General features: G+C 36.7%; 3 protein-coding genes across 3 annotated transcripts; 1 reads left to right on the forward strand and 2 right to left on the reverse strand.

The window, feature by feature from the left end:
- Positions 1 to 12,591: 12,591 nt before the first annotated feature.
- On the reverse strand, positions 12,592 to 13,627 carry LOC108595379 (circadian clock-controlled protein-like). Its single transcript, XM_017980606.2, has 3 exons — positions 13,526 to 13,627; positions 13,006 to 13,471; positions 12,592 to 12,953 (listed from the first exon to the last, which is right to left on the reverse strand). The coding sequence occupies exons 1-3, from the start codon at positions 13,599 to 13,601 to the stop codon at positions 12,749 to 12,751; spliced, it is 747 nt and encodes a 248-aa protein (XP_017836095.1). The 5' UTR covers positions 13,602 to 13,627; the 3' UTR covers positions 12,592 to 12,748.
- A 92-nt stretch (positions 13,628 to 13,719) lies between these two features.
- Positions 13,720 to 14,710, reverse strand: LOC108595380. Its single transcript, XM_017980607.1, has 3 exons — positions 14,602 to 14,710; positions 14,054 to 14,540; positions 13,720 to 13,975 (listed from the first exon to the last, which is right to left on the reverse strand). Exons 1-3 carry the CDS (start codon positions 14,657 to 14,659, stop codon positions 13,960 to 13,962), a joined length of 561 nt encoding a protein of 186 aa, XP_017836096.1. The 5' UTR covers positions 14,660 to 14,710; the 3' UTR covers positions 13,720 to 13,959.
- Positions 14,711 to 19,755: 5,045 nt separating this feature from the next.
- LOC108595269 lies at positions 19,756 to 21,967 on the forward strand. Its single transcript, XM_017980482.1, has 3 exons — positions 19,756 to 19,849; positions 19,903 to 19,938; positions 19,993 to 21,967. Exons 1-3 carry the CDS (start codon positions 19,842 to 19,844, stop codon positions 21,902 to 21,904), a joined length of 1,956 nt encoding a protein of 651 aa, XP_017835971.1. The 5' UTR covers positions 19,756 to 19,841; the 3' UTR covers positions 21,905 to 21,967.
- Positions 21,968 to 22,226: the final 259 nt, after the last annotated feature.

Here is a 22,226-nt window from a genome sequence, read left to right on the forward strand (position 1 = left end):
CCAACGCCCAAGCTGTTAGCTCAATGGGCTAAATGACTGCCAGACAGTCCTGCCAGCCTGCCAGCCAGCAGGACCTATCGATACTCGCCGTTTTTCATTAAATTCATGGTGTGATTTCCGCGTTGCTTGTTGCCTTCCGGCAAAACGCAAACAGTGCGCACAATTTTTTTGTATTTTATTTATATTTATTTGCTGCTTTAGCTGTTTGTATTACCAACGAATATGTGAGTACAAAAAATATTTAAATACACACAAATTTTTTGCACACTTGAATTGATTTTTAAGTAATATTAAAAACACACACAACAGCAACAAAATTAATAATAATAATTGCTATCAAAAAAATTATCCTTGTGCAAAAATCAAGTAGAATCTATCACTTGACAAAAAACTAGCGCGTAGCTAAATTTGAACGCACACAAGTTTAAATACACTTTAAACAGCAGTTCGCAGTTAACTCAGATAAAAATATAAAATTGTCGACTTCAATCTTATGTTATTAACAATCACCACTAAATATTATTAACTCATTTTAGCTAGTGCAAATGTCTTAAAATGTCTTTCGCATTAAAACTACAATACGCCGCAATTATAAGTTAAAGACTCTACTCATAAAAAAAACTAAAGAAAAATTAAATCTATTCCTTTATTGAATTTTACATATACAAATAGGTAACAAATTCGAAAACTGCATAAAAAACATATAATATTACAATAACAATGAAAGCTTTCATAAATAATAAAATGATGATATAAATCTACAAGACTTGTTAAAAAAAATCAAAAAGTTATAAAAACTAAAACAACTAGAAGTTTTTTTTAAATCATTTTTATTTAATTTTATAAGCAACTACCACAATTTCTCGATTTTAAGAAGCGTGTAACAATGACCACCTCCACGAACCCGATCCGATATAAACAGCAACACTTTTCAGACTCAGTCATCTAAACGTAGTCGTTTTACTTGCATTTATAAACTTGCGCTCTATCATATAAACCTTGACAGCTGTATCCTCCACCGAGACCCAAAAACAGCCAGAGTTTTAGGCCAAAAACTTCATGACGCAAATTGTCTCAGTTCTATTACTTCCAGCTGACATCACAGCAAGCTGCTTACAAAGCCCCTACCAGATTATCTGCAAAAAGTCAAGTGCCGAAGAGCGACTCAAAAACTAATCCTCGTAATAAAATGAAAAAGCACGTAATAGCCCAATTTCATTTTGTTTAAAGCCAACAATTAACTATCGTTAAGTACTTTAGCTAATCGGCGAGAGGCTGTCGAGTGTGTGTGTGGATTATTTCAGGTCGCCCCGAGTCTCGATTCTACACTTATAGTGGTTAAGAGAGAGAAGCGGACTTTACATCATAAAATATTATATATCTAAAGAAGAGTAAGTTTGAGAGAGAGTACAGATCATGAGGAGGAGACTCACACTCATAGTATAGATCAACTGAATATAGTATGCCCGTATCCCAATCCCGCGAGAGAGAGAGTCAAAAAAAAAGTTATAAAAATTAAAGCAACTCTAGGTTTTTTTTATAATTTTTATGCTTTTTATTCGATTACCACAATTGTTCAATTTAAGAAAATGAATTTTAAAATATGTTTTTAAAATTTTATTACATTTTTTTGCAGATAGTTAAATTTTTGGCTTGAGTTTCAGCTTATGGAAAATGCCAAAGTGTGTAAAAAAGTTAAGCTCTCTGAAAATTGTGACTGCAAAAAATCAAGCGCAATGGGCGCGCGCTTGATAAAAAACAATATGCCGTTATGACACCTTAAATCACAATGGCCGCAGTATGTAAATGCGTGCGTGCGTGTGCGTGTGTGTGTGTACAACGTATGAATATGTTGACATAAAGAATGAAAATTAATTGAAAATGCATTTTGCATGCTTTTGTCTTCAATTAATTTTCATATCAGTCAATGCGAGTGGCTTGGTGGGTGGGGTTGGGCGTAGTAGTTGGTGCAGCTGTAATTATAATAAAGCACTAAATAAATGTGCATTAAATTAAGATGGCTTGGCAACACTTTTGGTTGTCTTTGGTAACAATGTTGAAGCGCCTGCTCGCTCAGATAATTGACTAACTGACTGAGCTGCAATTTCCTCATAATTAGCGCATAACTAGCATCAATAACACAATTTCATTAGCAAACGCACACAAACAATAAACAAACACACACACATATGCATACAAAATAGTGCAAGTGTGTGTGTGTGTGTGGGTGGGTGGTGGGGTGTCTTCAATTACCCAGAGCTGGCGCATAATGTATTCAAAATCTTTAATGTAATTAATGCTGTTTGTTTAATGAAACTTCTGTCGGAGCTGGCAGGACATTGCCGTACGTGGCATGCAACGGCTGCAATTGTTGCTGTTGTTGGCAGTCATGTAACGGAACTTGCAACACACACACACAGTCACACACAAGTGGCAAACAGAGCGAGAGGCGAGAGACGAGAGCGAAAGGTGCATGCAACGTTGTGTTGTATTTTCGACTGCTGCAGCTACGTTTCTAATCATCGACAACTGTCCAGCCATGAATTTGAGGGTTGTCCCGCCCTGCCTGCGTACACGTAGCGCCCCGCCGTGCGTTCTAATGCGCTAAAGTGCTTTTTCGTAAAAACAAGTTACACTTTGCAATTTGCACTAAATCCCACTTGGCTGTGGCGACCGCACACACACACACACACATAGGCAGGCAATGTTCTTGCTTGCTGCCCGCTCCAGCAGCTCAGACTTGTGTCTGTCTGTCTGTCTGACTGTGTGTAAATCCTTTGGCCGTTGCGTGGCAATTAAAAGGGATTTTCATGGCTAAAACGTATTTATTTTACACACACACACATATGCACACACACATACACACACGCATGTTGTGCCTTCGACTGACACACGCCCTCGCATTTAGCTCGCTTAATATTTGATTTTTGATTTGTGGTCTGTTGTTGCTTTTGCTTGTTGGTAAAAAGCTCCACCAACTGTTCGTGCGTCTGTCTGTCCGTCCGTCCGTCTGTCTGTCCGTCTGTCTGCCTACCCATGCTGAGCTGCAAGTACTCATATTAATTACTATTGATTTTAGTGCGAAGCTCGCGCGCGTTAATGATATTGAAATGCCGCTCTCAGTAAATTATACACGTCTCTCGCTATATAAAAAAAAAAAAAAGAGGCGCAGCATATGACAACACAAAACACTTGCAGCCACGAAAAATACGAAAAAAAATCAATAAATTTACCGCAGTGGCACAATTCCTGACAGCCAAGTGCATTGAACTTGTCCTCTGTTTCGCATAAAGTGCAAAATAATGAATGATGTTAACTGAAACTCCATAAATAATGCAAGTTGTTTGCATTTACAACAAGCGCAGGGGGGTAGCCCACTGGGGTGGTGACATATTTTCGCTAGTCTTAAAGTTTGTCAGCTGCACTAAATAAAATGTTTTAAAAAATTTAATAAATGCGCTGAAATGTTGTCAATATGCTGCTGCACTCTATATAGTAATAAAAATATTGATAGTAAATTATTTTAGCTAATTTATTTATTTGCGGCTTTTTGAAATGACTTTGTACGCAATAAAATGTTTAAAATTAAATGTCTTGCATTTCTGTAAAGTTTGTAAGCCATAACAAATTTTTAGTTACATTTGCAGGCTTTACAAAAATTATTTCCTTGCAGCTTTAACAGCCTTCAACAAGTTTATTTGCATAAAGAGGCGGCTTCTTTTTTTTAAGTTATTATAAATTATTTATTTATTTTTAATTGTAGCCCAAAAAATCCTATGGTATAATTGGTCATAGCCAGAGCAATAAAGGCCCTCAGGCTGAGTTATTATAAATATATATATATTTAATATAATAATTAAAAAAATGTATAATATATAGCTGCTTTATTTGCTATTGTTCACATTTTTTGCTTTGCTCAAAATATAACTGTGGGTTAACAAATTTGTTACATTACTTTACCATTAATACTTTCACATGTGCTATCGCTATGAAACTTTCACCATATATGTAAATAGCAAAATACTATAAACATATATAAAATTGACCAGTTCGTACCACTATATCCTATAGCTACCATAGGAACAATCGCCTTATTGGTGGCGCTTTCAGTAGTCATAAAATCAATTCTTGTGGTCAAATCAGTCTGATATTTCTACTGTAAGTTACTGTCAAAGATAGAACTATAATACAAAAATGTGGGAGTGATTTCTTAAAATAGATAAAAATAGTTTATGAAATGAATTCTTGTTATTATGTTTTTAAAACCAAAACTTATTTTAGCTTTATTTATAAAATTAACAAATATTATTATATTTCAGCGAAAAATCAAGCAGCAACTTGCGTATGAAGAAATTATTTAAATTTATTATTACTCACTATAGTAGTGATATAGTAGTATAGTAGTAAGTATAGTAGTAGGTATAGTAGTAGGTAGACTTAGTCTATACTTACTACTATACTTAGTACTATAATATACTATACTATACTCTACTTACTACAATACTTAGTACTATACTTACTTATTAACTTATACTTACTACTACTATACTTACTATTGCTTATACGCTTTAGAAATATTCACAAAAAATATATAAAAAATTATATTCAAGCTATTTTCAACTTCAATTTGTTACTAAGTTTTGCTAAAAATTTAATAAACGGCTTTATTTGTAATTAAAAAATACAGAAAATTATTTTCAGCCTATTTTCAATTTCTATTTGTTATTTTTAATTACAAAATATGCAAAAATTCTTTTGCAGCAGCTTGAAAAATATCTAAGCATATTTTAGTTACACAAAAATGTATTTTAGCATTTGCCTGCTTACTGTTGCTGCTAACCCTTTAACGAAATTGAATAGTTATTTTTATTGAACTCATTCTTAAAGTTCAACATTGCGTGCACAAAAGACGCGCAAAAAAATTAAAGTAATTTTCCGCAATATTTCACAGTGACCGACAATAAATGACATTAAGCTAAAGCGAAAATCTTAACTGCAAATCGAAGTTAAAGCTATCAGTCTGACGTCATCCCCTAACACAGCTACCAGCTCTTGCTCTCTCACTCTCTCTTTGCGCTTTAAGCGTTTAAAGTAGCCGCAGCAATAGACGAGAGTTAAGTATAGCTTTAAGCATTGGGCACAGGGTGGGTCGGTGGGTTGGTGGTCGCCTTTGGCAAACACCTTGCAACCACCAAGTGGCATTGAGCGGCAAACTAGCAGCATAAATTTCATTTCATGCCAATTTAATCAATTGGGGTTAGACCAACGTTTAGGCCTGGACAGGCAGGCAGCTGTCTATGGGCCCGAAAAGAATCAAAATAAATGCTGGCAAGCTCGCCAAGCTTTTTGTCACATGCGCACTGGAATTAATTCGTTTTTGATTAGGCGCAAAAAATCAATTTCCCTCAACCGAACAGTGTTCTATTTGCTTATGGCCAGCATCAGTTACCACCCACCCACCCCGCTCTCGACCACAACTGGCAGCTGTTACGTCACATAATTTGTTGCTGTCTGCGCGGGCAACAGTTGCCAGGCACCAACTCCAGCCAGCAAGTCGATTAGACGTTTATTTGTTTTTGTTGTAGGTAAATGCAAATTCAAGTGGGCGCAACCAACGCCCACCCAGTGGAATGCAGGCTGAAAGGTTTATAAATCAACGCCAGCTTGTGTTGTCAGCTTCTTCCCCAACAATCCGCCATGTTGACAATTTGTATTTTTCTGTCACTTCTTTTGTATGTTTTTGTGCTTTTTTTTTTGCAGCGACCCCCTGGTCAGTAATTAACACATGCAGATTTTGAGGCAAGGGGGCATGGCCAATTTGCCGCAACTGTTGCCAGGCGGCGGCCAATTGTGCAGCTAGTAGCTGTTGGGGATTTAATTTCAAATTCAATATTGGCAGCAGCAACAGCTAGACAGGCAAACGAACGGACAGCCAGACAGACAGTTAGGCAAACAATTGCAAAGCTTTGTTTTGTCATATGCTTTCAGTTTTTACATAATTAATGTGAAGCTGCGAAAGTGATGCAGAATAAGTAACATAAATATTTGAAGCGACTTAATGATGAGTTTGATGCATTCAAGATGGAAACGCAATGTCAAAATTTTGCACTCAGCTCACAAATGTGCATGGCCCATGTATTTTTAATGCACTTTTAAGTAGGTCACACACATTACGCATACGCCATGTGCTAACAGCAAAATATATAAATGTGGCTGACACTGCCTGTCTCCGTGTTTAAATAAATTATATAACGATATAGCAGGCATATAATAATAATGATATATGTTATGCGTGTGTGAGTCATAAAACCCTTTTTCGCAAAGCGGAAATCCCGCTTCAAAACAAACGCCATTAAAAACGAGGTCAGCGTCACGAGTCGAAAGACAAAATATAAAAAATTTAATGCAAAACTTTTGGCAAACAAAAACAGCAGCAAAAGAATTTTCTCTTTTATACATATAGCGTAATAATTTAAAAGTGCGCATAGGGAGTCGCATAAAATATGGGCGCAAAAGTTCAAGTTTAAGCGACACACACACACATTGACTTGCCTGTATGTGTGTGTGTGTGTGACAAGGTACTCGTATTTATTTTCATAACGCAGCACAACATAAGGAAGCAATAAATTTAAGCTGACTGACAACAGTTTGCTTCAGTGGCAAGTTAGGGGTTGGGGTTGGGGGATGCTGCCTGGCTGTCGAGCTTAGGTTTAGGCATTGTCTGTGCTCCCTAGCTGAGGTAACAGCATAAATGTCGAGCCAGCTGGCGTCACATATTGCATAGTTATTGTTTTGAAGCTTAACCCTGTAGACGCAGCAGCACCCAGCGCCACCCACTGGCATTTAAATAAATTTTATGCAATTTAGTTAAGCTGTAGCTACTACACCTTGCCCCTAACAGCGCCACCCCCCACCCCCTCCTGCTTGTCTCCTGCTGCACTTGAGTGAGTAAATGTCATTTAAATATTTCTCTGTGCATGTTCTCGTTTGGTCGTTGGTCGTCTCTGTGGCATTCCAATTTCTTTTTGCCCCTTTGCCAGTTGCAATAAAATATTTAACAGTGCCTGCAGTTGTGTGGGGTGTGGGCTGTAAATGGGTCGTTAACTCATTCTTCATCTGCCGCTCTCTTCTTCTTGCTTATCTTCGTTACTTATTTTTTGTGCAGCTTTTTGCTTGACTCTTGTCGTATGTCAACGGCAACGGCAACGGCAACTCGACTGAGTTGTTAGTTTTTACTGCAGCTTTACTATTGCTCATTGTTGTTGCAGCACATCATAAAATCGTCTCACATGTGTTTGTTGTTGTTGTTGTTGTTGTCTTGACTCGTTTTGGTTATTTATGTTTGTCATGTTGCGTTTGGCAAGTTTTTGCATTTGCAGCAGACGCACTTGAAGGCATTATGGCTTAATTCTTATACGAGCTACAGCAATAGACAACTTACAAATACCGTAACATACCAGGCGGCGCCTTTTGTGGGTGTGTGGGTGTGTGGGCGTGGTCGTGGGCGCTAAGCAGGTGTGACAAATTGTTTGAAGCGTACGCTCTAGTTACGCATTGTTGATTCACATGAAAGAAAATGCCACACAAATTTACGCAGAGACTTGTGTCTACTAATATCAAGTATACGACGCATAGTATTCAGCTTTGACCTTTTGCTGTTTTAATTTATTGAGTGCGTTTTATTTTGACTACATGTTTTCATTTATTAAGTATACGACTATAACACTTATATGTATTTAATAAAATTGTTAGCTATAGTCCAATTGTAGATTAAAGTATTAGTTATATTAAGTATACGACATAAGCACTTTAGTATGTGTATGTTGAATTTGGCATATATGTTTTAAATAGTTAAAATTTAGCAAACAAATGTTGCACATTTATAAAATTAAGTACACGAGTATGTAATTTTATTATATATGTTATTTTACTTGTTTATTACTAATGAAATTTTATAATAATTGAAGCATAAACTATAAAATTATTTTTATTATTATTATAAATATTTATTGTATTTTATTTACTTATAATTTTGTGCATTTATATTAATTTTTAGTCCAATTAAGTGACATAAAGCATTGCTAATATTAAGTATACGCACATTATTTTTTAGCTTTGACATATTTTCGGGTCTTTTTAGCAATTTTTCGAAGTAGTGAGTCACAACAAGCTAAATTAAGGCGATAAAATTTAACCACTTTGAAGACTTCAATCATAATTTTGATTGTCATTACTAACAGTCAAACTATCCAAACTAGCATTTGTCAGTGTCATTTCCCTTTCATATTTGTCTGTTAGTACCTCTGACTCAATTAATTTATTTCATTACAAATCACACATCAGGTATTTATTTTTTATTAGGATATGTTGCATTAAAAATATTTAGATTCGGAATATTTGTTGCAATTACACTTTACTTAATTAAACATAATTATTTTTATTATTAGTCAAATTAATGAACCTTAAGTATTAGTGTAACTATTAAACGATATTAATTATTTAAATTATTTATTTACTTTAAAGTATAAGACAATTTGCGCATCACTATTAATCTAGAATCCAATTAAAACATAAATATTACGCATACGACTATTTCGTTTATTTATTTTGCCAATTTAAGCTATTCCGATTCAAATATTCAATTATATTTTTTGTTGTATTAAATCGTTTAGTTTACATTGCGACAAACTTTTATATGCTGTAACCTTTGATATCAAAAATTCCATTTATTTCAATGTTTGCTGCATAGACAATTTAGTTTGACTATTGCACACATACATATACATATAAAAAGGCAAATAAAACAAGGTAACGAGCAAAGTTTAATTGTATCAATCTTAATTAAAAATGCTTTGGCCTGCACATAAATATGTTTTGCTTGTTACCTGGCAAGAAATTGTGGCCCTGAGCCACAAGCAGCGCAGCATATGGCAACAGCTGTTGGAATCCTGTCGCAGCAACAACTAAATGTTTGCACAAAAAATATAGCAAATGTCAAATGTGTGTTTACATAGACCGAATACACACACACACACAGAGATACACTCAAGGGAAACACACACACACATACGTGTGCAGTGGCTTTAAGAAATAACAAAAGAAAATTGCTTTAGTAAATCCAAACGAAAATAAACACGAAACACAAACTTGAGTAGCAAAGTAAACAAAGTTTAGAGCACACATACAAACGCACACATATACATACACATAAATAAGCATAGGTGTGTGCAGGTAGGGTGCTGGCAATCGTAGCTCTCTCACTTGCAACCTAACTAGGGGCGTGGCTCGTTGACGCTTTTAGTTGCCGTCACATTTGCAAAAGTCAAAAAGGGTTAAGCCAAAGTTGAGCTCCAAGTGTTTATTATATGTACACACACATTCGTATGTATGTGTGTGGGTGTGTGTATCTTGAAGCTACAATTCCATACACAGAACATTCATTCACTGGCGTCATGGCGCACTTCACGTGTGCGCACTCATATTGCGCCTTATGTATGACACTTAAACATGCAAAGCTGCTTGCCAAGATGATTTATATTAGCCATGATTTCTAGCAATTTTTAGCACTTTACCTCTTTTCAAGGCGTCAAGGTGTTGATTGTTGTTGAAATTCCTCTGCTCCCTCGTCTATTTTTTATACATTTTTGACACACACACACACACACACACCCAGCCACTCACACGTATTGGGAGCATGACATATTTTCAGTGATGATAATAACAACATATTCTTTACCTTAGACTACCAACATTTGCTTAGAATTATGACATGAAAGTTATTGTGCGCAAAGAAAATAGAATGTAAGTCTTTCAAAAGAAAGTACTTAGTAAGCTACCTTGAGTGTGTGTGTGTGCGGTTGTGTATGTGCATGTGTGTGAGCCTTTTTGATGTTATTAAGAGATTTGCGATTGTAATCATATTGCAGCGATTTTATTAAATTCTGTTTAGAGCGCAGTTGCGAAATAATAAAGAAAAATTTGTGCAGCTATTTTGGCTTTTCTTTGGTATTTTATAATATTTTCAAGCATGCAATACAAATATTTGATTAAATAACTTAAAAACTTTGTAAATATTTCTAATATTTCAAATTATATGTTAAAAATTAAAAATTTTTGTATATAAATTTATTTAATTTTTAAATTATTATACAAAATAATGTAAACAAAAGAAAGGGCGTTCTAGCTCCTACGGCCATCAACTAATATTATTTAACGCTTAAAATTATATATTTAATTATTTTTGTTGAATGCGATTATTTCAGGACAGAAAATGAAACTTTTTGGAAGTTAAATTATTTATTTAAAATATTTTCAATTTTTATTCAAGAAGCAGAAACTAAAGCCTTGCAAAACCTTTTCATTTTCATTCTAAGATTGAAGTATTTTTATCTTAATAAAAATAATGTAAAAGTTTTAATGCCTTATATCAATTTTTTTAAGTTTGATTTTATGCCTAAAACGAAAATAAATTGTAATTTAATCATTGTTTTAATTTATAATAACAAAAAACAAGCTTATAAGTAATGATAATAAATATTTATCATTATTTTGAGATTTAGCTGAACAAAATGTTCCGGAAATCAATAAATTTGTATACACAGACAAAAATAATTTATGTTGATATTATAATGTATTTATTTTAAGTGTTGGTAGTAACAATAAAACTTTGTGAAATAAAAATTCAACAACATGTGACTAAAATTAAATTCATTTTAATGTTAAAGCTAATGCGTTAAATTTCATGAATTTCAAGGCCGCTTAGTCGAGCAAAATGCAGCAATGCCAAACAAATGGTCTAGAAGTAATTGCAACAACTCATAAATGCAAAGCTATTCCCATTGCCACAGACATACATATGTTTTTATATTCTACTTCAAACATATGCGCAATGCTTGTTTGGTTATTGTTTTTGTTGCGCCGCTTGTGGGCACAGGTCGTGCTAAGGCAGTAAAAACAATTACAGGCCACAAAAGCAAGTCAGCTATGGCGTCTTGGGCCACGTTACGTATACGTAGCGTAATGTAATGCAAGTAAAAAGCAATACACACACATACAAGCAAACACAAGTGAAGCACTGCTGGGCTATCAAATTAAGTAATTGCATAATTGTTTCACTAGCATTTTACTATGCCCACGGGCCAGCTGCCCAACAAACTCCCCGCCCCGCCTCCAATGACTGCACTCAACGTTATTTCGGCTTTGACTTTTTCTATGAACGCGTTGCCGTCGCTGCTTTTATTTGCCTTCTGCTGTACGCTAATCCCCTGGACTGCCGCTGCTACGTGCCCGTCTTTGCCGCTCTAGTCTCAGCCAGCTAAGCGCTCATAAATCAGCGTCAAATCGTCGAGGGCTTTGGCTCGCTTCGCTTCTAATTGTTTTGTTATAGACACATATCCGTGAGATTCCATTGGGCTGTGCCAAATGCCGACTGCCGCCTGCAAAATGCAAATGGCCAGCCAAAAGCCAACCGCAAATGTTGTAAATACAACGCCTCAAACTCAGCCACATGCACACACCTGACGTTCTGGGCTGCGGCTTGTGGCTAGCCGCTTGGCCGAGTGCTCGACTGGCCGAGACTTGATAACGCGCTCGACTACGGCCGCTAACATTATTAGCATTAGCTAGGACTAGGCAGCGAAAAAAAATAGGAAATGGAGTTTGAAATAAAGCCAAAAGGAAGTGAGTGTTGGCTGTCAGAAGCGGCATAGAAAATAAATATTTTATATGTAGTTATGGCTGCAAAGGGTCAGCGAACAGGTTTTTGCTTTATACTTCCTAATAGAGATGTCAAACAATCGATGAAGCACGCGTCGATACTATCGATAGTACTGTCGATAAAATGTAGCAACAAAAATAAACAAATAATTTATAAAATTTACGTGTTAATTAACAATAGTCATTCAGTCTACACTGTTTAATGATATGCAAAAAAGCAATACAAAAAAATATTAAATAATATTATATAAATAAATATTATAAAATATTATTAATATGAAATTATTTTATAAATATTTTAGGGCATAACAATGTTTAGGTAAACTAAAAAGTTAAGTACAACAAATCACAGTCAGTCCATAAATAATTATTTAATAAGCTCAAAGTCATATGAAACAAACAAAAGTTATAAACAACTCGTGTGCAATGTATATTGTTAATACAAAAAAACAATCGATAGATTTTTTAATCGTTAGTTTGAAACCAACACTTTCATTTGGAGATAGACTTGCGCCTTTTCGAACTTTACGATTCACCCCTTGCCGCATTATTTTCATAATTATTATTAATATTATTTATATGGCCTAAATTTAGCTATAAGGCTGTTCAAAGTAGCCGCTGCTCATCGCTACTTCCTATGCGGCTGCTATAAAATTTTAAAAATACATTCCCCCCTTTTGCCACCTTCTATTTTTTACTGATTGCCCAATTTGTTGTGCTCTATGCTTGACATTGTTGTTCTCTTTTTTTCAGCAGTCAGTGCCTGCATTTATCATTCTTAATTACTGCGACTAAGCTGTGCACAGCTGATTGATCTACGTTGCCGCCGCTGCTATGAATGAATGAAAAAAAAAACTCATTTGTAGCGCTACGTTATTTTTGTAAATCTCATAAATTGCTGCAAGTTCACCCCTTTAGCGAGAGAGAACAAAATCTGTTGATGTCTTTATTGCAGTTGTTTGTCTTATGCATTATAATTCTTAGCTGCGCTGAAGCTTAACTTTTAATCAAGATCCAAGTGAGTAGATAAATACTATACGTCTGGCAAAAATAGCTCATCGTAGCTGTTGGCATCAAAGAACTCGTTGATGTGCTTGCGTATGCTTCTGCTATGGACTGGCACAATGGCCGGCTCAACTTCATTCCAAAACTCCAGCCACTTGTCATTGATCACACGCACGAGCAGCAGCGTAAGGTCACTGTTTTCCTTATAAATATTCTCAGCAGTGAGTATCCAGCTGAAAGTGGAAAACATAAGAAACTTGCAACTGAAGCGACTGCGCAGCTTACCGATCAATTTCCATTGTAGGCGTCAAGTCGTAAATCTTTAGATAACGCTTATTGTTGCGAAATTCAATGAATGCCTTAATTTTGCTAGAAAGACGCACATTTTGAAAATCCGATGTGGTAGTGCCTGTGGAGTTGGTGTTAAGCAGCACGCCACGTGCTAGCAAATCGTAGTTGCCTCTGATAAGCAAACGCGGTATGTGTAGCTTAATTTCCAGCTTGCCAAGCTCCGGCTCGCGATCAAAGCCAGCCAAATAGGTTACGCTTGCATTTTCAAAACCATAAACCACTTGATTTTTTAATATAAAGTGTATGTAAACAGCTCCAGGTGAATTAACTATGTCCACATCCTCAGCGGCTATGGCATTCAGTGGTTTCAGTCCCAATTCGCTGTTGCCTTTGCCATAGCGTTTGATCAACTCGTTAGCTTTGCTCATCATGCAGCTGTTGTCGCTATAGTGACATTTTTCTAAAGTTTAAAACACTTAATATTTATTTTACTTAATGCTCTGCAAGTATTTACCAAACAGCGTTGTAGACTTATCGCCCAGTGTGGCATGCAACACGCAGCAAAGCAGCGCAGCGTAAAAATATTGCATAATACTGTTTAGTTAGCACAACAAGCAGCAACTTGTCGCCGTCACAGCTTAATGTAAATTAAACTAAATGCACTGCTTTTCAACTAAGTAGCTGGCATTGTTAGTTGAGTGTAAACCAGTTCTAACTTTTCATTGAGTGCTTTATGCAATTTATTGTTTACTTTCATTAATAACAACAACAACAAGTTTATATAATGCTTAGGCGTGATTCACATAAACATATCGTCATAGGAAATAGTTGAAAATATGTGATTCAAGAGCACAGCAGCTGCTTTCGTATAACTCGCCAATACAGTGCTCTCTATATCGTTCCAGAGCTCATGCCAGTGTTCGTTATAGGCACGATTCACTGCCAGCGTCAAATCCAGATTATCCTTATACAAGTTGTCCAGTTGCAATACAAATCTGCGTCAACAGATGTTCATACTCCAATTTGCTTTAACTCAACTCACCTGCCCAGCTGCAGCTGCGGCGTTAGCTGATAAACTGTAAGGTAACGCCGTTGCTGCTGATATCTGACTATAACCTTCAAGTTTAAGCTCAAATTGACGTCGTGGAACTCCGCATAGCAAGCGCCCGTTGTATTCGTCTGCACCAGCGTCAGCCAGCGCAGCTCCATGGCATAGCTTGATCTATGCGTTAGCCTAGGCACATGCACTGTTATGTCTATTTTGGATTTGTTTGGATCACGCTGGAAGCCGCTCACTTGACGCACTGTGGCATTCTCCATGCCCGCTATGACTTGGTTGAGCAGTCGCATTGTTATCCATAGTCCGCCCACGCGTGCCGTGTCGATCAGCTCCAGATCAGCGGGTCGAAACTCCTTGAATGAGCTTATATTAAGTTCGGGCACACCCTCTGGATACAGCTGGATTATCTTGTTGATGTTTTCCCTAATGCACTCCGCATCGTTGTACTGACATTTGTCTATTTGCTGTGCTATACGCAGTTTAATTTAAATGTTTACATTTTATTCAAAACTATTATTTTATGCACTCACGTAGTTGCGTGCTATAAGCAAAGCTCAGCACGTTTACTATTAAAGCTAAGCTTAGCATTCTATATTGAGCACACCTGCTATAGCTAAAGCTAGACTTTGAATAACACCTCAACTGGCTTGAGCGTAGCTCGAAAGGCGCCTTTAAAACCAGTTTGTGTGCACTGGGAGAAACAAATAATTATACTCTATGAAGTTACGTAAAAATTCCATATTTAATTATTTTTATATTTTAAATTAATAATTAATAAATGCGCAAACAATTGAGCGAAAATAGAAGAAGTTCTTTCTTATAACACTCTAAACATTTTCTACTAAAAACATCGCTTTTCAATTATTCTATAGTTTTATCTTAGAAAGAAAAATTGAATTTACTGAAGATCAGCTTAGATTTTGTTTGACCATAGCTTGCTTATTAAGCTTCGAGCATTATCTTTTGGTACAAGCAACTTTTTGAAACGCTTTGATTAGAGCGATTTGATCGCTTGAAAGCGATCCGCTCGTTCCGTAATTTTCGGCAGCTATCAGCAGTGACGCATCATTTTGCCTCAATATTAATCTTCAATTTACGATTTGCAAGGTCCGAAGGTCAAAGCCTTTTTTCCACAAAATTTGCTGTTTGTTTTTGAAAAAATATTTATATGATTTGAAAGCTCTTATCGCTTCAATGAATTTTGTTTAGTACAGATAAGCCAAGACTCTTCTTCTAATTTTCTAGCTTTTGCTTTATTTGCAAATCACTTATAATCATAGCAATATATTAAGGTTGCCAGTTGTGTTTTGAATATTGTATGAAATAGTCGCAATGCTTAAATATTTAATACTAGTGTCCATACTGTCTATGTGCTTAGCAGGGCCCAGTCCGGAGAACGTATTCATTTCACGCTATGTTTGCGAGGAAGAGAAATCTTTAATCACGGAGTCATTGTATGAAAAAATACGTGACTTGAACGAACAGCTTAATAAGAAGCAAGAGGAGTTAGATGAATATTCTTCAAAACTCCAGAATTGTGAGGAAACTGCCAATAATAAAGACGAAGAAATTTCAAATCTAAATGAACGCTTAATCGAATATTCTTCAAACTGGGAGAGGTGTAAAACAAATGCAAATAATAAAGACAAGCAAATATCGAACCTGAATCAACGCATAAACGATTTATCTTTAAGCAACGAGAGTTGGAAGACCTATGCCAATAATAAAAAACAAGAAATTTCGAGTCTGTATCAACGCGTAAATGGATTGTCGTCAAACTGGGAGAGTTGTAAGCGCAATGCCAATAATAAGGACAATGAAATATCATTTCTAAATCAAGCCGAAAAAAACTTATCCTCAAGCTACCAGAAGTGTAAAGCAAATGTCAAGACTAAAGACAAAAAAATTTCAGATGTAACTCAAAGCATAGACAGTTTATCTACAAGCTGGAAGAACTTTGAGAATGCAATAGATAAAGAACTACAAAAATGTCAAAAAATCAAAGCCTTTCTAAAAAAAGGAAAGGAAATTTATAAAAGGAAATATAAAGACTGCAAGACTTATGATGATGATTACTATGACTACTACTAAAACGCAATGTGGTAGGTCAAAAAAAAATAAAACATATTTTAAATAATATGTGTCTGAAATGTTATATTAATTACAGCCATATCTCGGACAACGACATGTTAAAAACTTAATGAAAAGTTTGGCTGCTCTATATAAACGCACGATTCTTTTTGAATTTCGGAATTCCTATCAGCAAATTTTTTTGATGGACGCTTATCAGTTATAGAGCTTTGAAATTTGTTATCTGTTTGGTTTCCATACTAAAATAAAATAGCTTAAGAAAATATCAATATTTAAATGATTAATAAAAACATTTTATAAACAAATAAATAAAAAAAATAAAAATTGTACATTATAAAAAAAAAACACAAGCAAATAATAGAATGAATTATGTTTAGATTTAAAGCACTAATAAAGCAAATAGTTACTTACGCTATTAATACTAATATGTCATATTTGAATTATGTATTGCGTTAAAAAATAATTAAATTCCTTTAAAAATAGTCTCAAAAGAAATGTTAAATAAATTCAAAAATTGTTCATATGCATTTTCTTGCTTAAAACTATAACAAGAGTCAATTGTATATTCTTACTCAGTCTTATTAGCGCATTGAACTCCAACTCGTATGAATGAATGCATTTTCCAAAGAACAAAAATTCCCGTTTAATAAAGATCAATGCACAAAGTATTGCTCGAATACGTTTTTTTTTTGCACCTTTCTTTGCGCTTCTCATGGAATTCGCACTGGCAAATGTCTGTTTACAAGTCAATTGGCAGCATTTATGTCTTTTGGCTTTTGTGCGTGGCTCACGCATTCCACAATCAAACTGCCCAAAAGGCCATAATAATAAACTCACAACTGCACATTGAACTGACAATTGTCTGTATATATCTGGCTGCACGCATACGTGAGCGCAAAGTAAAAAAAGCTAAAACAGCAGATATAAAAAAAAATCCGTATTCTTTTTTTTTGCATTTTGCTCTTGCAACATAAACAAATAACAAAACGTGGCGCGGCACACAAAGAGCGACAGAATCGAGCCTCCGGTTAACTGGGCTGTCAGTCAGCGCCTTGAGCGCATACCAAAGCGTTTCTCGTACACATCATGAAATGCATAAAAATTCTGAGAAGAACGTTTTGTTTTGCAAAAAACATGAACATGTTCGTTCATGTGCGTTGTGTTTTTTGCATATCAATCGAGCACACAAAACGTCAACTAAGCGACTGCTGGACTGCTGGGGGGTGTGGGTGGTTAGCTTGTGGGCAGAGGCTAATAGGCAAAGGTCAACAATTAAACTCATTTGGGGCGAGAGACCACTAAAAACTCTGTCGCTTCATAACAACTGACAACTGCAGTCGTTTTCTATTTGCAATGCATTAATTTTAGATTGCCTACAGCCAGCCACCCTCTGACCCCCTCCTGTTCGAATTACTTAATGTTGCACTATGGGATGAAGTGTTTAAAATGTGGGCAGAAATGTAGAATAAAATATTTATATGTTAAATTAAGTTCGTATTATTTTTAAAAGGTTTTGAAATAATAAAAAATATTACTGAAGAAATGTGAAAAAAATATTAAAAAATTAAGTGTAATTTTCATATCTGCATTTAGAAAACTTTCCTAAGAACAAGATACTATACAAATAGTTCAAATTCAATAGCTTATTAGAATTGTAAGAAAAAATTTAGAATGTTAGATCGATGCAAAACCTTAACTGGATGTGTAAGCTTGGTAATATAAATAATGATACATATGTAACTTTATTATTAATACCATGAAATAATAATTATGTCTAGCAAAAGCAACAATCAGAATCAGGAGGCTTTAAGTAAATACGAATGACATTCTATGGATTTTTGCCTGTTTTTCCAGCTTATCGAGAAAAATGATAATGAAACAAATAAAAACGAAACAGACTGATGTGGGATATATAGAAAAGTCAAGAAAAAGGAGATACCATTTAAATTCACAATTTTCGAATATTTGAAACTAAAGTTTATGTCACAATTCTTGACTCTTTACCCATAGTACATTGTCGTAAAATAAAAACAGAGCAGCAGCCCAAAAAACACACAGGAAAAATCAATCGCCCGCACTGTCATTGGTGCCCGCATTTTCCGGCCAACGTACGCTTTGCTTGCAAGTGGGGGGAATTGTTTGGCTAGGGGGCGGGGTAGGCGCAGCACCTACACAAGCACATAGACTACTATTTAAATATTTGTCATTTTAGGCTGACATAAGCAGAGCTGAGTTAAGGCATGGAATACAAAAAAAAAAAAAGAAACTCAAAATGTATTAATTGAAATAATAAAGCTAAATGCAAAATTACATAAAATTGTGTGTAAATATAATATGCAATAAAATATAATTTAATTTAAAAAGCTTTGGTATTAATTAAATATAAAATTTTGAATTGAATTTATTTTATTAAAATAAATAGTAATATGTTTTAATTAATTTTCAGCTTATATTTTCACAGCAAAAGAAAGAGCATAAAATATTCGTTTATTAGCGCAGCTCTTACATATTTCATTAAATGTTTTTATCTTAGCTTTGTTGCTTTAAGACTTTGGCTTTTTGTAGTCCATATAGAAATTTGTTTAGCTTGTCGCAATTGTTTGTTGTTGTTGTTGTTGATGTTGCGCAGTCGCTTGTTAAAATATGCACTTAGTGTTGCAGCCTCTGTTTGTCTGTGTGTCGCATTGCACTTCCGCTTGCAGCAATGAATTAAATGTAGTGAATCAGACGGCGCCCTTGCCACGCCCACGCCCCACTCCCAAAAGCAAACACAAATAGTCTGACTAGAACGCATACAGAAATTGTTGGATAAACAAATATTAGAATGATGCGTGCCACTGTCGTTGCTGCCACAACAACAACTGCAAACAGAGCTGTGTATCTCTTGAAATGCTTCGCCCATGACAGGCACAAAAAATAGACAAGTTGCTTGGCATCACAGCTCATAAGTTGCAGGCAACAGGTTGAATTGAAATTAATAAAAAATAAAAAAAAATTAGCTGTAATTTTCACTTCAAATTCAATTTCTGTATTTAGAAAACTTTTCTAATTGCTTTCTATATTTAGCTACTCACGTTTATTATCGATAAATTCTAAAATTTTGCATTTGCTCAATCTTTAAATGCTCCAGGCAGTATATTTTAGTATGTCAAGAAGTGTTGATGTGCTGCCAAAAATTTAAAAATATACAGAGGCGAGATATTTTTAATGATTTATTCACTTGGAGTCCCTCAGAATTACAATATTCTTCATTTATAAGCAGCGATCAGCAGTAAAATATTTGACGAGCTTGGAATTGTACGAAGCGAAAGGCCGCAACAGAAAAACCCACGTAATTGTTCAGAATATCAATTAAACTATAAAATCCAATTATTAATAATAATATATTAAAGGCAAATAAATATGCTGTACACGTTGACATATTAAAATTTGAGCTTTGTTCGCATTCACCTTAAGTTTATTTAGACTGAGTTCTTAGATCTTTATGCATTGTTAAAATATTTGTGGCCTATTAATGCGCTTAGATTTTATTAATGAGCCACTTAGCTTAGCTTAAAATTTCACAATAACAAAATTTATTATTTTTTAGTTGGAGTTACTTATTAAATTCAGCTTTCAAACTTAGAAACTATTTTTTGGCTAATTAAATCTTAAGACAAACTATCAATAATAAGCAAACATGGGAAGGTAAGTAATTGATTTAAGCACACAATGCACTTGTTAATTTATTATAATCGCAGCACTGAAATATTGACAATGAGCGCTGAACGCTTTGGGTAAGTAAATGGAACTTGGAAGTGAACTCTGCTTGAATTTATGTAACCCGACAGCAAAATAATCTCCACCACATATGTTATGAGCACCGATTCCATGTTCGCGGCTGACAAGGCGTGTCCTTGTGAAGAGTTCAAGGACGAATGCCCACGTAACGTATTAAGCTTGCCGGAGACGACGCTGGAGTTGGACATAGACGACATTGCGGACAGTTTGATGCAGGTGATGCGCATCTGCGGACTGAAGCCCTGGGAGGTGAAGCGCACCAAGGAGATCATTAAGCACAGCTTTCGGCATTACAGCGAACTGCGCTTTAGAATAGACCGCGTGCCCAGCAAGCGCTTTGCCAAGGAGCACTTCATGCACGATCTGGCCGTCAAGGCGGGCATGAGCCGCATGGATGCGCAGCTGGTGTTCGGCATAGTGAAGCGCGCCTTCAGAGCTTATTATCATGCCACAGGCGAGGGCGGCAGACGTCTCTTGAGCATTGCCACGCAGATGCGGCATCGTTCCGAGTGCGTCTGGCGACATGCGGCGCGCAAAACAGCGGAGATCTACGCTGTCTATAGAGGTTTGCTCTACTCGGAGCAGCTGCAGTATCAGGCCTGCATCGAGTGCGTCTACAAGGATTTGTACAGTACGCTGCAGTCGCGTTTGGCCTACGACGATCCCGAACCTTGCTGCGAATGCGCCAGGCCCAGATCCAATGTCGACATAGCCAAGCTCAAGTCTGTGTCCACAGTAACCACAACGGAGATCTTCTTCAACCAGCAGCCGCTGGCCATGAGTCGCGCCGAGTCGAACATTTCCATACATCTGAACTACAAGCAGATGAAAGTAAATCTGGACCGCACAATTAGCCGCAATGTGCGTGAGTACAAAGCGTCTGTGAATTCGATGCGCTCCATTGCCTCCAAGAATTCCATACGCGTTTGCGACTGCCGTCCGCTGCTCTGCACTCGTAATCCCATCAAGCAGCGCCCGGCGCCCGAGATTAGCGCCGAGTGCAGTCAGGGGCCGTACACTTGTCGCTGGCTGCCCTACGATGAGGAGGATGAGCCCAAGCATCGTGTGCCCTGTCCGCCCATGGAAGTCATCTGCGTGCCTTGCGAGCACGAGGGCATTGTCTGCGCCGAGGACTGCACCTGCACCTGTCGCGTCTGCACCTGCGCGCCCATTGTCAGTCACGAGGAGGAGCATTTGGGCGAGAAACTCTCCCAAGCGGGTGTGGAAGATCACGATACGGACTATTGCTGGCTGGCGCCGTTCCGCGATTGGCCACTAGGCGAGCCACGTTACCTCAAGGAGCCCAGCGTGGTGTATGAGGGCGAGGAGGAGATGGGCGAGGAATTGTCCGAGGAGCCCTTCGAGCCCTATGTCTGCACCTGCACCTGCAAGTACAAGCAGCGCGCCAAGCCGCATCTCTTCACCTACCTCATGCCCTTCCGCACTCCACCGCGACAGTCATCCGATCCAGAAACGCCAGCGCCACCTCCACCAGAGCCCAGAGTGCCACCTTGTGGCATCTCCATAGCCGCATACCGCTGCTGGACTGAGCCCACGCCCGAGGAGGAGGAGGAGAGCAGCGATCAGCCCAAGCCTGTGCTGCTTATGAGCGAACCTCAGGGCAAAGTGGGCGACATCCATGTGGATGTTACAGTTAAGCGTCAACTTGGCTCAATGCAAGCTAAAGCGCCGCCGCTAACTCAGGCAAAGAACAAACCTGTCAAGGACAACATTGCGCCTCTCAAACTGAATATGGGCAGAGAGTCCAAGGCGGTCAAGCCTGTAGTGGCCACGCCAGCGGGGGTCAAGACTGCACCACCGCCTGCAGCTCAGCCAACGCCTCAGACAACGCCTCAGCCAGCGAAACCAGCAACGCCAGCAGCAGCTGCTCCAGCGCCGCCAGCGGATGATAACTTAACCAAGGAAGATATATTGGATATAATTGGCTTGAGGTTCAAGTAATCAAATGTGTATTTGTGCCGCTCGAAATTGATGAATTAACTATTAAAAAAAATATGTTACGGAGGTTGTAATTTACAATTTGTAATAATAATTTAAATGAGTTGTAGTAAATTAAATCTTATCAAGTAATAATTAACTTAATAAAACTGTTTAATGCAATACTATCTAACTTATGACTTTGCTTGGGGAATACAATAATACTAATAATGAGTTAAATTTTTAAATCATCATTAAATCACATTGAATAAAATCAGAATAATCATAAGAAAAATTAAGCTTTGTAAACGTCCCTTTAAAATGTACGAATATTTCCAAAAGATTC

The sequence above is a fragment of the Drosophila busckii genome, chromosome 2R (assembly GCF_011750605.1).
Source record: "Drosophila busckii strain San Diego stock center, stock number 13000-0081.31 chromosome 2R, ASM1175060v1, whole genome shotgun sequence".
Taxonomy (NCBI): Eukaryota; Metazoa; Arthropoda; class Insecta; order Diptera; family Drosophilidae; genus Drosophila; species Drosophila busckii.

Excerpts from the sequence above, each read along its gene's own strand:
- LOC108595379 (XM_017980606.2), bottom strand. The coding sequence starts at position 13,601 with ATGCAATATTTTTACGCTGCGCTGCTTTGCTGCGTGTTGCATGCCACA. Across the intron at positions 13,472-13,525 it reads TAAGTCTACAACGCTGTTTG|AAAAATGTCACTATAGCGAC; the intron begins GTAAATACTTGC and ends TTTAAACTTTAG. Across the intron at positions 12,954-13,005 it reads CCTACAATGGAAATTGATCG|CTGGATACTCACTGCTGAGA; the intron begins GTAAGCTGCGCA and ends TTCCACTTTCAG.
- LOC108595380 (XM_017980607.1), bottom strand. The coding sequence starts at position 14,659 with ATGCTAAGCTTAGCTTTAATAGTAAACGTGCTGAGCTTTGCTTATAGC. Across the intron at positions 14,541-14,601 it reads TGCTTATAGCACGCAACTAC|CACAGCAAATAGACAAATGT; the intron begins GTGAGTGCATAA and ends AACTGCGTATAG.
- LOC108595269 (XM_017980482.1), top strand. Across the intron at positions 19,939-19,992 it reads ATGAGCGCTGAACGCTTTGG|CAAAATAATCTCCACCACAT; the intron begins GTAAGTAAATGG and ends GTAACCCGACAG.